Genomic DNA, 14,564 nt, shown 5'->3' with positions numbered 1-14,564 from the left:
CCTGTGCCTGCAGCAGCTGGTAAAAACACACCGGAACCACATGCCCCTGTGCTAACAGTGCCTCACGCTCACTGTCCTCCTTGGGGGCCACAGCCTTCCCACTCAGGATGGTTACATTTCCCTGGCAAAACTGTCCAAGCAAGTACATCTGATGCCGCACTAGGAATTTCCCATTCCGACACCAGAGAAAATAGCAGAACCTGTTAAATTGCCAGAATGTGCTCTGGAACACTGAACATTTTTAAATCTCTTCTTGTAAATGTGTTTGAAAATCAATTGCTAATGAATTAGCACAACTGAGTTAAACATAGAGCATTTGCTTTTAGCTCGAACCTTTCTGCTTGTTTCAGCTTGGAAAAAGTGCTAGAGCTTTTCTCGTGGGTTGGTTGGAATTGGTTTGGTTTCTTTTCCCCACTGTTGTCTTGGTCCCTCTGTAAAAGGTTCTCCCGTTTTCCTACCAACCTCACATTCCTTGAAGTTATCCAGCGGTACCTTTACACTCAATGAACTCATACCCTTTCAGTTTCAGTGGGAACACAGACAAAATTCAGTCTGTGAAGATTTGTGCCCAGGGGTGGTCTGTCCCTCTCTCAGCCCTCTGACCTGAGCCCTCCCATGCACACTGGGGCGCCCCACCTGCAAACCTGGTGACTCTGAGAAGAGCCCTGGAAATGCACCTGCAGCCTCACACAGGTCCTTCATTGCAGCAGATGCCCCTCTGGGCCGTAACACCTTCATCCAAGGAGGACTGGGACGTGCCAGAAGCTGACCAGCCTTCTTGTGCAGGAGCTCCCTGTGCCCCTGTGTTTGCAGAAGCCAGACCCTGTGGGTTCTCTTCGTCCCACTGGAGCTGTCCTCATCACCCAGCGCAGAGCATCCTCAGAACTGGCAAAAGCAGCCAGCAAGACCCAAGGAATGCCTGTGAGCCTAACAGCTGTAAGTTAACAACCGCAAAATAAAGCAAACCATTGAATTCAACCCTTCCCTCTCCTTAAGGTGATATTATTTTAGTGCCTGAGTATGCTTTACTGATCACGGGCATAGGGACAGTGCTGGAGAGAAGGACAGTTCACCTGCCCACGTGTGCTGCTCTGCAGGCTGCCTTGGGACTGGGACACTGGGTCAGGCTTAGGCAATCCCAGACTCTGCTGCCACGAAAAGGGACAGACCCTCCTGTTTCTGCTCCTTGTCCAGCCACAGACATCATCTGGCTAAAAATGAACTCTCTAAAGTGCTGATTAGACTTTGGGAACAAAACCACTGGACCTGATCCTATAAACAAATCACCTGAGCAGACAAGCCAGCTCAGCCAGAGGAAGGAGATGACTTCAGGCTGGGTTCCTGCACTGGTTGGAGGGAAATGCACTTACTGGTCTGTGGTGAGAGGGTGGGCCATTATCACAGTATTTTAAAAGCTTTGGCTCCCCTGCTCATTTCACCCCTGTTTTGCAGATAATCATGGTTTGTCACATCGAGCCAATACCTTATCTCTCTGCCCCTGGATGCCATAAAACCCAACGTTAAACCTTTTTGAGATATACCATCTCTATACTGCAGTAGTACCTACACACAGGCAGTCACAACTGCTTTCCCAACACCTTTTGTGTGCCTGTACCATGTACACACATCTCTCTTGTACCCTGTTAGTATTCTTGCTCTGGTGCATCAGGAATGGAACGATGAAATTCATGGAGTGATTTTGGGCTTGCCACCTCAGAGCAGCAGGGCCTGGCTGTGTAAAGTGACAATAACTGGGGGCACAGAGCTACACCCCATTTCCCCACAGAGGCAGGAACATTGGGTCTATCAAACCTCTTCACCTTTAGAGCTGTACATTCCAGTGTCCTGGCACTGATGTGGCCACAAACAGAGGCCTTGCAGGACAAGTGCAGAGAGAGGAGGGACCCACAGCACTCTGGTACCTCTGGGTACCTGTACCAGCCACAGCCCTTCAGGTACTCCTTGAGGCAGAAGCAGGAATGGAGTTCGCTTTCAGCAGATCTTTAAAGGGTAGCTGATACTTTGCTTTCTTTACAACTGCGTCCCTTTACCTTGTCTGGAGTGTGGCGCAATCCAGGCAGCAGCACACGGCGCTCAGGGGGTGCTGGCTGGGGGTGGCTGCTCTGTGCCCAGGAGACCAGAGTTCTCAGGGAATGTTCCTCCTCACCCTGCAGTCAGGTCCTCAGTGCTGCACAAGCACTGCTGTCCTGCCCCAAGCTGCTGAGCCAGGTAACCCAGACAATGTACCTCCACACCCGCAGCTCCACACCCACCACACATTTCCCTCTGAAAAGCAGGTTCACAGGTCCAAAAAGTGCACATGCCACCACCTGTGGCACAGCACATGTGTGAGCTCCATCAGGACAGTCTTCAAGGCAAGGCAGAGGTTGTACCCAGGTAGGTACAACTGTACCTTTGGGTACAGATTGTAAACAACTTGACTAAAGACAGGTTCCCAACAACTGCCCAAGGCACCAGAGCTGCCTGGTAAAGGTTAGAGATTTTAGATTTGGGATAGGGAGACTGATATCCTACAACTAAGCCTATGATCCATGCAGAATACTTGCTCCTTGTCCCACAAAATGCCCTAATCCCCATATCTTCCTTTTCTTATTCTGGAGTCTGTCCCGAGTAGTATGGACAAACAGAATGCTCCAAAACAGGTGCATGAGGCAGAGCACAAGACTGACTGGGACACAGTGACAGGCTTGGCACAGACGGCTGATGTGGCCTGGCAGGAGGGGGTGAGGGGAAGGGGATAGCTGGGAAGGCACTGACTGCATCAGTGGGGATGGAACATCTCCATAGAAAAGCACAGCAAGATTGGAACCACAGCCCTTAGTAGAGAACATCCTCAAAGCCGAGCAGCAGGAACTGGTGCAGGGCACTCGGCAGGTGCAGCTGGGGAAGGACCAGAAGCAGACGGCCCTCCAGGAAGGTCCTGAGGGTGCAGCGAGCCAGGTGCTGCAAGGAGCGAGGTCTGTGCTCCAGGGAGAAGAGAGACTGGTAGAAACGCGAGTATTTCTACAGAGAAAAGAGAAGACCACAGACAGATAAAATTCAAGATATCACCCTGGTAGCAGGGGTAGAACCAGACACCCATTTGCCTCACTCACTACTGTGGATCCTTCCTGTCCCCAACAGCGCCATCCCTGTGTCCTGCAGTTTCCTGCCCAGCCTCAACCCTGCCCACCTACACCAGCCCCAGCTGACCCTGCTCCCCCACCCCCAGAGCCTGGACATGTGTTCTCCAGCCAACAGTAGGCTTTTGTTCCTTCACCTGTACCACCTCCGCTGGAACTGCTTCCACCCAGTCCTCGGAGACACGCACATGGGTGTAGCTGTTCACCAGGGCTTCGATGATGCGTGGGCAGGTGTGGCAGTACCGCAGCACCTGCCGGGGAGAGAGCAGGTGGATACCATCAGGCAAGGTCCTGCAGGTCCCCCCTGTCACCTCCTAGAATGCTGCTCAAACCCAGATGGGGTAGATCTGGGGAACTCACATCCTGCCCTCATGCTGACCCAGGAGAGGAAAGCAGGCGCAAAGCTCCAGTGTTCCTCCTGCAAAGAAGGTGACTGAGCCAACACCCAACATGCACAGCACAGCTGCTTTCAGCACAACTAGGTCCCCACTGCCTCTCCTCAGACACAGAGACCAGGACATGCAGCTGGGATGATGATCTCAATCAGCCTCACTGCTGCAATTAGCTCATAAGCACCAATGCTCTGCTGTACACCAGGCTCTTTACTCGTGTTTAGGTAGTTGAAGCACGAGCCATTCTGGATCAGGAACTGACACCGGTTTTACGAGCAGCCAGACCATGGTACTGTGTGCCTCTGTTGAAGGCTGCACTTGGGTCTCAAGAATACAGGATTGTGCCTGTTTGGCACTGTGCTGCAGAGACAACCTGTCCTCATATCCTAAGCAGTGTTGTGTCCATGCCAGAGGCTGTGCAGAGTCGCAGAAGACATCACACTTACTTGTACAATGTGTCTCTGGTGTGTCCCATGTCGGTACAGGTGACACACTGATTCTGTGTACCTCACAGCAGTGCAGCCTGTAGAGCACAGCCCACCCAGGCACAGTCACACAGAGGCAGATCCCCCTGGCTCCGGGCTCCCACTCCCCATGGCCCTGGCCAGCAGTAGCTGTCAGAGTCTATTCTGGCTGTACCAGTGATCCTCATTATCTGGCGTTAATAGGAGATTAATTAGTGTTAATTGTTGATTTTCCTGTATTTTCCCAAAGGGGAGAGCAATCTGCTGATCTCCGGGCTGGGTAATTATTGCACTGCTCAGGAATTAAGACAGGAAATTAACCCTTTGTCTGCTGGTGTCTTGCAGAGACAGAAGGAGCTGGAGGGTGTGCCCCTGAGAGGAAACACCTCCAGAGGAAGAGGGCCAACACTTTCCAGAGCAAGTGATTATGAAAACTGGGTGAGTACTCTCCACACAGTTTGGCAGATAGAAGCAGGAGAGTCCTACAGGAGAACTCGTCAGGGATTCCCATACCAGAAATGCCAGTTCTCTCTCCCCAGTCTCTGGGCAGAGTGAGCAGAACAGCAAGGAGGCTGCCACGGAACGAACCCTACTGTGACCCTTGCTCACAGTGGGGCCCTGATGTTCACAGCCTTCCCCTCCCACCACACTCCGCACCTTGAGGAGGGAACCCGGCCAGATGCGGACAGCTCCGTGGTTGAGCAGGGCTCGCACCACGAGCTCTGGGCGATGCTCCAGTTTGTAAGCAGCTACTTGCAGGATATTGTGCAGGGCTGTGTTGCCGCCATAGTTCATGACATTGACATTTGCACCCCGAGCCAGCAGCAGCTCTGCAATTTGAGCGTTGGCATTCTTGCAGGCCAGGTGAAGCGGGTGCTGCCTGTCCCGATCGGCAGCGTTGATGCTGGCACCGCTCTCCACCAGCAGCTGGCACACCCGGTAGTAGCGGTCCATGTCCTGGGGCTGATGGTGCTGAGCACAGGCAGCGTTCAGTGGTGTTTGTCCCTCCTCATTCTTTGCCTCCAGCTCTGCCCTGTGGCGCAGAAGCAGCTGGACGTGCTCTGCCAGGCCATGCCGTGCTGCCACATGCAGGGCTGTGTCATTCTCCTCCTCCGTCCGACTGTTGGCACTGGCACCATGTTGCAGCAGCTGCCGGACACACCTGTGTGGGCCAAGGTGACTTGATGACCTACCCATCTCTATCTCCCAGCCCCCACATCTGTGCCATCCCACAGCTTTCACTTGTCCCAGGAGTGAAAAATCCCTGCTCCTCCTGCCCTGGAGCAGTAGTTTTAAGCCATGATGACTGGTGAGCAGAGATACTGTTGCCTAATCCAAGCTACCTGCACAGACCTCTTAAAGTGTTGTCCCACCTGGCATCTGCTCATCTGCCCACTGGATCTGTGTGGGAATGCCCTGAGTGACACAATGTGACCATCGGCTCTGCAGTGCTGGTGGACGGACAGAGAACAGCACCTGACTCAGCTGTGTCAGCTGAGGACTTGAGCTTACAGTCACCCGTTTGACCTCAGAGGTGATTGTAGCCCAGGAACAGGCACCAAGGCCATCTCATTTAGCTGCACCCACCAGCGGGGATGAGGAGGGGCCCCTCCTACATGGGATGAGGCTCGATGGGGAGGGGGGCCAGCTGTGCCCCTGGGGCAGAACTCACTCAGTGGAGTCTGGGCTCTTGCAGAGGTGCAGGGGCCTGTAGCCATCCTCAGAGACAGCCTCGGGGTCAGCTCCGGAGCTGAGCAGCAGGCGCACGCAGTCGGTGCTGGCAGCTGCACAAGCCTCGTGCAGGGCCGTCTTGCCCCCCGGGGCAAAGTCGACGGCGGCGCCCCGAAGCAGCAGGAGCCGCAGGCAGTCGGTGTAGCCCCGGCTGGCTGTAATGTGCAGGGGTGTGGTGAGCTCCTGCTCGTAGGTCAGAGACCACAGTCCTGCAAGGAAAGAGAGGTCAGGGAGCCACATCCAGCCACAGTGCACAAAGACCTGCCCTTTCCCACAAGGTACCTGATGTATGACCCCTCTGAGAGACTTGGGTTTCTCTTCAAGGGACTGCAAGTCCATTCCCTGCAAGGCCCCTGTAGTTGGAGTGGCCAGTCAAAGACAGAGATCTGTGGAAGGCTCTCAGGCCATGCAGCCCTGCTGGTATGGAGATCCAGGGAGCAAGAGCCCAGGGCAGAGGCTGTTCCCAGGCAGTGTGCTCCTCACCTGCAGCCCAGGTGGGCACGTGGGATTTCTGTTGTGAAAAGCACAGTGGAAGAAGGGCCTAGGGTATCGTTGGGGCTGAAGGCAGTGAGGTGGCTGGGATGAGCACCATGCATGAAGTACCACAAACATGAGGAACCAGGCAGTAAAACAGAGAGGTGTCAGAGCCAGCTGCCATGCACACAAGATTCAGCTGAGCCCTGATCAGGGTGCAGACAGTAAGACCCAGCAGAGATGGACATCTGGGGCCCAGGAGAGCAAGGGGCTGAAATGCATCAGCTCTCAAAGATGCTGACCCAGCTGGAACCATCACTGAGATGGAAAACAGCTGGCAGATGCTACAGGAAAAGGGCTCCTTAACTCAGACTTCTGGCCGCCCACCCAGGCTGGACTGGAAGACACAGCCCAGACTGCACAGCATGTTCAACACTACATCCTCTCAGCTCCTTCTTACAGAAGCAGCATGTGGTCAATTGTGTTTCCCAGGCCCAGGTTTAAGCTGAACCATCTGGAGGACCCAACACAGGGCTGTGACCATCCCTTGTCCAGCACAACAGGACCCAGCAGCCCAGTGCACACACAGAGCACAGGCACACAGAGCTTGGCTGCAGGGCTGGTCACAAAGATTGACTCCCCTTAGCCCCGTGGGGAACCCAAGCAGTTTCCAAGCCCTTGCACAACTTCTGTGAGAGGGGCCAGATTTCTGGATGCACCCCATCCTTCCAGACGCACACGCACTCTCTCACAAGATGCACAGGAGAACCTGACCACATCCCCGTGCTCTCACTTCCCTTTGCACTCCTCCGTAACCCAAGCAGCTCCTGTAAGACGCAGCTCCAGCAACAGCAATGTCCCACAGCTCACGCCACAGGCTGTGCCCCACTGCCCCCACATACTCAGCCCACGGGGGTTGAACCGGTAGTTCTTCCACTCTTCCATGTCACTGGTGTCAAACACAGCACTGGGGCTCAGGTTGTTCTGAGAGTTGCTGAGGATCTCGGCCACAATCTCCCGATCCCCAGTCAACAGGGCCTCCCAGTACACCTGGGCAGGGCCAGCCACCTGCCGCGTGCAGATGGGCTCCCAGCTCTCATCTCCTCTGCCTGTGATGCTGCCCATGACAGGCACCCCAACCCTTCTTAGGGACCGGGGCAGGAGCTGCTGGTGCACCCCAGCCACACTCCGAGCCTATGGGCACAGCCCCACCAGTACCCTGTGTTCTGGCCGAGGGGCTGCCTGCCTGCCCAGGGTGCTCCACAGGGAGGGGGCACATGTCACACGCCTCTTTGGCACGGGTTGGGCACAGCTCAGGTGTCAGCTGCTCTATTCTGGGAAACCTTGTGACCAGACACGGGCCAAGGGCTGATAAAGGCTTTCCATTCACACTGCAGTACCTCTGCAGTGCCCCACTGTGAAGGGAAAGCCCTCAAGCAGGGCAGGGGGACCTGAAGGGTGGAAACGGGGACAGCAGAGAGGGAAGCTGTCTCATACTCAACTGGCCTATTGTCATCCAGTACTGCCCAGATCACAACAGCACAACTCCATCAGTCCTCTGCTCTGTGCACATCTCCATGTCTTCACCCACCCTTCTGTTCCACGCATGACTCCTTGCCTTCGCCCACCCCTCTGCTCCATGCCTATCTCCAGCACTGCACACCCATTTACCAGTTCCACCTGAGCTCTTGGCACTAGCCAGGTTTTTAAACAAGCCACAGGGACAGCTCTTTATAATCAAAGCCAAAGGAGAGGTAGAAATAGTCACAAGGATCAGAAATATTGAAGGTAATTATCCTTTAGATCCCTTCCTTCTTTTCCTTGATATCCAGCCTTGCAGAGAGCCCCTGCATGACTTCAGTGCTCCCTTTCTATCCTTGGGCACTCCCCCCACTCGAGGTTGCTCACTGCTGGTATGCCACCTGAGATGGAGTTTTCCTCTGGCCCCACTTGGCTGCACACATCCACCCTGCCCACTCAACAGTGTGCATTGCTAACTTACTGTGTGTTTTGTTCACAGTGTGTGAGAACACATCAAACTGCATGGAAGGCTACTAAGTGTTCAGTTTAATGTTGTGTTATGGAACTAATATCGTGCAGTTACGCACAAGTTAAGTGACCCCAATAGGCTACCAAGCAAAAGTTACCAGGGGACCAGAGCAGAGTGTAAGACAGGGAACTTTACCCTTCTCAGTAATGAAAATAAATGAGCAAGTTGTATACTGACAGTCTCCAGCTCATTCTGTCTCTGCAGACTTCACCTTCTCTAACTAATAGATGACATCAATGAGAATGGAAGTAAAAGGGACCAGAGAACGTGGAAGCATGTGTGGTAGCCCCAAGACGTGCCTGGGCAAGGTACGGTGAGGTGCACAGATGGGACGAAACACCAAGCATAATCAGGTCCTACCTTCTGTCCCTCAGGACAAGCTTGCTTCCACCATCTTTCTGCCAGGTTGGATTTCTGCTCCCCTTGCGAAATCCATCTCATGGAACAGAACAGCTTTGTGATCCCTTCTCACACATGCACTCTCTCCACCTCACACATTTCCCATCTATCCCAGCAGTCTCTAACCAGACAATCCTGATGATGTGCTCCTCCAGCAGCCCTTCCAAGGGCCCTGTTCTCACCATTTCCTTGTAGGTCTGCCATTGGCCACCTTCAACAAGCCTGCTACCATTTGTTCTATAGTCTTGGAATCCTCCTTCCTCATCCAAAACCATTTTTCCCAAATACCTCTTCCACATACCCTTTCTCTGGGCCCCATCCCTGGCACTTTCTGTTCCCTATGTCCCAGTCCCACACACCCACCACGTTTCCTGCTAGTCCAGCGCAGCACATCACCCCTGGTCTCAATGATGAGGTTGATGGCTGTGCTCTTGCTGAAGAACTTCTGCACCATGTCCAGGTCTCCAGTGAAGAGCGCGTTCTGGACCAGCAGATCCCGGCACTCCAGTGGCTCCAGGCGGCTGTGCTGGCAGCCCTGGCCATCCAGGCTCAGGCTGTGCTCACTGCGGTGGCACCGGGACCTTACATGGGGAGGAAGCTTCCAGTGATCTGGCTGCAGCAAGTGTTGTGTGGCAGAGCTGAGGGGGAAGGTGCAGTCCATCATGGGGGACAAACTGGACGAGTCTGAGCCACACAGTAAACAAGCTGCCGCAGGAAAGAGCCTTTGTCAAAGGGTTTGACCTTTGCAGGTTGTTCCTGGGTTCCAGCTCCCAGGCATCTGGCTGGGCTCAGGCACAGGCCTTACTCACCCAGTATAAATAGTCCAGCTTGGCAGCTCCTCATCACCACCTCTCCTTCTTCCAAAAGCTTATTTTCAGCTGCTGGGTGCAATCACCAGCACAGAGTAGGCACAGATTAGGTAGCAGGCAGACTGGAATCACTGCCTATGTGCTCATTTGCTCTTTAAAGTCCCTGCTCCACTCTGTGCTACCCCAAGAAAGGAACAGATGAGGGGGGGCAACCACAGAGAGTGAGCATGGAAAAGATCTGGAGCAGACACACTGTCAGAAGCCATAAAGGACTGAGGACAGAGTCCTTCCCTAAAACAACTCCACAGGGACAAAAAGGCCCTCACAAGTCCCATAGACTGCTCTGAGCCTCTTCCCCAGGGCAGTGAGGCACTGCCTCACTCCCTCCTTTGCTGCAGGACCTGCCCAGGAGTTAGGCAGAGGCCCTCAGAGGATCCTTCCTGTCCCTTTTCTAGAGCAAAACCAAGAAGTCAACAGGTCCAAGAGCTCCCAGACCGATGTAGGCACTAGGACTGGCAGTAGATGCCACTATAAAGATTTTCACACAAGTTCTGTCTCTCCCTCCAGACACAACCACAGCCCAGGCACAGCTAGAGAGACCTCCCCAGCCTCACTCACACTCACTTCAGCTTGCTCAGCACCCCACAGAACCCATGACAAGTATATTTGCACACACATGTCCAAGGCCCTTTTTTCTTCTGTCTACACACCCACCCTAAACCCTCTCCCCACACAGTGGTCTGGTCCCCCTCTGCACACACAATGTCAAAAGCAGAAACAGGTGTCCTGTCCCAGGACAGCAAGTACAAAGCTAAGAGCTATTTATTACCTTGATTTTTTTCCCCTTTCTTGTGTTTCCCTTGTGTCTGCTTCACTTCTGCTGTCTCTTGCACTGCCTGGAGCCACTCTTTATCCAGGGCTGTCTTCAGTTACCAGTCCTGCAGAGAAAGCAAACATGCAGGGTGTAAAGCAGGCTGCAAAGGAGGGTCACAGCACAGAAGACAGAAGCAAGTCTCTGGACCTGCCTGTTCAAAGACTGCCAGGTCTCAAACAAAGCAGAGAGCCTGGGAGAGAACACCATGGCAGAAAGAGAAAAGAGAGCATAACAAATAGCCAGTCTCCTCCAGCCAGGTGAGGGGCTCAGTGCAACAGCCCTGACTTGGGGAACTTGGAGTACAGGAAGCGTGGATTCTCTTAGAGATGGGGAAAAGGAGAAACTAAGGAGAACTCTTAGTTCCTCTCCAAACTACCTTTCCACCTCCTGCTGCTGCCACCACTGGAATAAAGCTGTCATGCTTCCCCCATACAGGAGTGTCCATTTACATACACTGAGAGGCAGGACAAAGCATGTCTGCCCACAGAAGACAGATTTAGGGAGAGTATCTGGTTACTGGTAAAGTCCCCTGTGTAAGCTACAAACCTAAAGATGTAACACATGGCCCTGCCAGATCAGAGACTATCCAGGGAACCATGATTTTATGCAGATACTGGCTGGTCATATACACTAACATGATGTACTAAATGCTGCCACCTTTAGAAGGTCCTGATGACACAGGCTAGAGACCTTCTTGTGGGTAGGGAAAGGTCTTCAAACATTTCTCAGGTCTGCTCTTGCACAGCAGCACACGGTTTGGAGTGGCAGCCACCCTCAGTTGCATCCTCTCTGCTGCTCAGGAGCAAGTTGCTGTGACAAAAGAAGCCATTCTGAAGAGCTTTCTGGGCTCGCTCACTCCTGACTCGAGCAAGGCAGCAGCTCCTGGAAGGGGCCCTGGCCAGGACAGCACATGTCAGGGATTGTGAATTGCATTATCAGAAACTGACAAGTCCACCTCTCTCTCACCTCCTTCCCAGATTCTTACAAAATTAACTTTCTCCCTTCCCAACACTGCAGCAGATTACTGCAGCAACTTTGCTAGCTGCAGTGTCAGAGGCCTTAACCAAAGCCAGAGTACAAGGGCCTGAATGGAGAGCACCGGTAGAGGCTTTCCCAGTCAGTCAGTTCCAGGTGAGTCAGACCCAACTCTACCCCCAGCCTTTCTCAGTTACTGTTTCCCAAGCCTAACATTCCCACCTGTGGCACCTGAAACGCTGGGCTCTTTTCCTGACCTTCCTTGTGTGGCTTCTTATCTTCCATTGCCACACTGAGTATCTGTGGCTCTTCTCTCAACAGTTCACCATCGACCAGAGAAAAGGTGACTTCAGCATAGCAAGCTCCTGGCTCACCTCTCACATTCCCCTGTTCTTCGGCTCCAGCCAGGAGAAGGCTGGCTCCAGCCAGGAGAAGGCCCCAGCACCTGTCAGTCACTCCCAGCCTAACTCCCACCTTCACAGGGACACAAGCTGCACAGAGAGCAGCGGTAAGTTGAGCTTTATCCAGGAAGAAACATCAATGAGCAGCTCTGCCCTCAGATCCTGGAAATGACTAAAGCCTTCCTATTCCCCTTCAGCATCTCCAAGCCAAACACCCACACAGCTGCCAAGTAGGAAAGTCCACAGGGACAATGAGGACACTGATGGTCCACAGCCCTCAGGCAGAGACAAGGATGCCAGAGCCTTCCATTGCCTACCCAGAAAGCAGCCAGCCAGGTCACTGTGCAAGGGGAATAGGTGTCAGACCACAGCATGTCCTTAAGTACATGGGGGCTTGATCCTCACCCCACTAGTGCTTGGCCACAAGGCAGTACCAAGAAAAACTACAGCTGGGACCCTGGCAAGAAGCAGCTGAACATGATCAGGACAGAGAAGACTGAATACTGCTCAGAGGCCAACAGAACAAGGGTAAAGCAGCACCAGGAGCCTTGTCCTGCCACATAGGATTTCTATTTTGCGTGGCTTGGGAGGACAGCAGAGGGTGCCCACACAGTGACAAGAGAGGAATGGAGATAGAGGGGCCACTCTCTCCCATCCAGCCACAAACCAGCACTCACAGGACCATTGCTGAAGCTGCTTCTCCCTCACACCTAGTCCCTCATGCAGCTTCTGTAGACATTCAAGAGCCCAGGCTGGTCCTCAGCCTCAGAGCCAGCCTGGGGCAAGTGCTGCAGCTCTTCCAGCGGTACCCAGAGCACAGCAGCTGAAAGCCTTGGGGCTGCAGGGTCTGGAGTCTGCAGTGACAAGTCTGAGGGCTCATCAGAAAGTGACACAGTCCTGCACAGAGCACAGGTGAAGGTCAGGACACCTGAGTGACAGTCCCATCACCAGGTGTGCCCCACACATCCTTGTCCCAAAAGGCAGCACCCAACTGCTGCACCTCAGCTGTGCCCCTTCTCCTGCTGCAGAGGACACCAGGCCTACCTTGCCAAACAAATGTCTCCACAGAGCCAAGCTCAGCAGTCATGGTGGGGGAGAAGCACTCGGAGCCTCGGTGGTGTGGGGAGGGAGCAGCATGAGTGTAAACGAGCCTGTAACGAGTTTGTAATATGCATGTGTGGCGCGGCCTGCGCAGCGTCATCACAATGGCACAGGCACTTTCCCGCCTCATTGCCTCCCAAATGGATTTTAAATATCATTCCGAGGACACAATTATTTAAAACGCTGAACTAAACACTCACTAATGGGAAAACGGCGTGTGGCCTGCACCAGCCATTCCTCACGGGGCCACTCTGCCCATGTCACCTTCTTCTCCAGCCCCACAGCCCACATGGGGTCCCAAAGGGAAGTATTCTCCTTGTTGGAGGCCAAACAGCACACCATTGGTACCAATCACGGGCCCAGCTCAACACACATCGCTTACGTGAGAACACACCCTTTGACCCCATCCCACTGTCTTTGACCCCAGAGGAGCACTCAGCCTGTCCCAAGGGGCACAGCAAGTCAGCCCCCGGGGCTCTCCTGGCTGCAGCTCCACATCAGGGAGCACCTCACCCCACTGCAGGTCTTTCAGCTTTCTCCCAGTTCAGCAGCAGGTAATACAGGGCTGCACAGAGTGACCATGAGAATAGGGATGCCTCTTGACCCAAGTTATATGGTCCTGGAAGCCACAGTTATAACATAAGATTTACTTTCTCAATTAACTTCGGAATACCTCCCTCATCCCCAGCACATTCCCAAGCAGGGGAGATGAAGGAAGCAGCATTATTGTTGGCTGCATCCTGGACTCCAGAGCAAACAGAGCACAAAGAGAGAAAAAACGAAGAAACGAACTATTTACAGCAATCCTTGCTGGGCAGAACATATATGGGCACACAACTCCAAGGATGCCATGGACCCTCAATCCCATTACAGCACAAGGCAGCATCAGGGATGGCAGGCTCAGGCAGCAGTGTGTGTACTCACAGGGGAGTGCCTGCCTGACCTTTGATCATCACTCATCTCCCTTCCTCCAGGCAGGGATCCCAGGCCACCACAAGCTACCATTAGTCAGGGACAACACCCTACCTCCGACCAAACAGAGAAGGGAAGGGCCACAAACCAACACTGTGCCCACACACCAGCAGCTGAGCACAGAGAGAATGAGAGTCCCTTGCTGGAACTGGATGGGGCTGTACATCAGAGGTTCATATTCTAACAGCTTTGGCATCACTAGAGCTATCCATCACCGGCTCATTTTCCACTCAGTGCTGAACCGTTCTGGCCTCTGCTATTTGGAACAGTGTCTAATGATGCACTGGAGCAGCCACCTGGCAGTATGGCTGCCAAGGGACACAACATGGGGAGAGGAATATACACAGGTCTGCACGCCGCTGCCATCCTCCACTGCCCAAGAACCTCCCTCCCCTCAAACCTGCTCCACTCATAACAGACCAGAGGGATGCTCTGCCTCATGGTCCTCCACCACGTGAGAGGAAGAGCCCATGCTCTTAAGACATTGCTCTCTTACAGAAAAGAAAACAGAACATAGGCACTGATGGTATTTTTATGAACAGTCATTCAGTTTGTCACACTCTAGTACTCTTTTTGAGAGGCTGAAGAGTGGACCAAGGAAAAAAAAAAAGGCTTTTTCTAACCCATAGACATGCATAGCTCATTAAAAACAGAGACGGGGCCAGGGACATGAAACATGACAGCACTGTAGTGTTACAGCACTAAAAAAGCCTCCCTGGGAGACTTGAGAAGACCCAGGCAGATCTGGACAGAGACTCACACAGAGTAAGGCAGCCACA

The 14,564-nt window shown here is 53.4% G+C and overlaps 1 protein-coding gene across 1 annotated transcript; it reads right to left on the bottom strand.

The window, feature by feature from the left end:
* Positions 1–2,838: 2,838 nt before the first annotated feature.
* ASB10 (ankyrin repeat and SOCS box containing 10) lies at positions 2,839–9,443 on the bottom strand. Its single transcript, XM_050334633.1, has 5 exons — positions 9,017–9,443; positions 5,672–5,939; positions 4,657–5,161; positions 3,281–3,394; positions 2,839–3,024 (listed from the first exon to the last, which is right to left on the bottom strand). The coding sequence occupies exons 1-5, from the start codon at positions 9,315–9,317 to the stop codon at positions 2,839–2,841; spliced, it is 1,374 nt and encodes a 457-aa protein (XP_050190590.1). The 5' UTR covers positions 9,318–9,443.
* Positions 9,444–14,564: the final 5,121 nt, after the last annotated feature.

This window comes from Myiozetetes cayanensis, unplaced genomic scaffold (genome assembly GCF_022539395.1).
Source record: "Myiozetetes cayanensis isolate MyiCay16 unplaced genomic scaffold, myiCay2020 scf57, whole genome shotgun sequence".
In the NCBI taxonomy this organism is placed as follows: domain Eukaryota; kingdom Metazoa; phylum Chordata; class Aves; order Passeriformes; family Tyrannidae; genus Myiozetetes; species Myiozetetes cayanensis.
This window is presented reverse-complemented; position numbering and strand designations above follow the sequence as displayed.

Bases quoted from the DNA above. Each gene is read 5' to 3' on its own strand.
- ASB10 (XM_050334633.1), bottom strand. From the start codon at position 9,317: ATGATGGACTGCACCTTCCCCCTCAGCTCTGCCACACAACACTTGCTG. The intron at 3,395-4,656 runs GTGCGGAGTGTG...TCTCCCCGGCAG, and splicing joins GGCCGGGTTCCCTCCTCAAG to GTGCTGCGGTACTGCCACAC. The intron at 3,025-3,280 runs GTGAAGGAACAA...TTTTCTCTGTAG, and splicing joins TTCCAGCGGAGGTGGTACAG to AAATACTCGCGTTTCTACCA.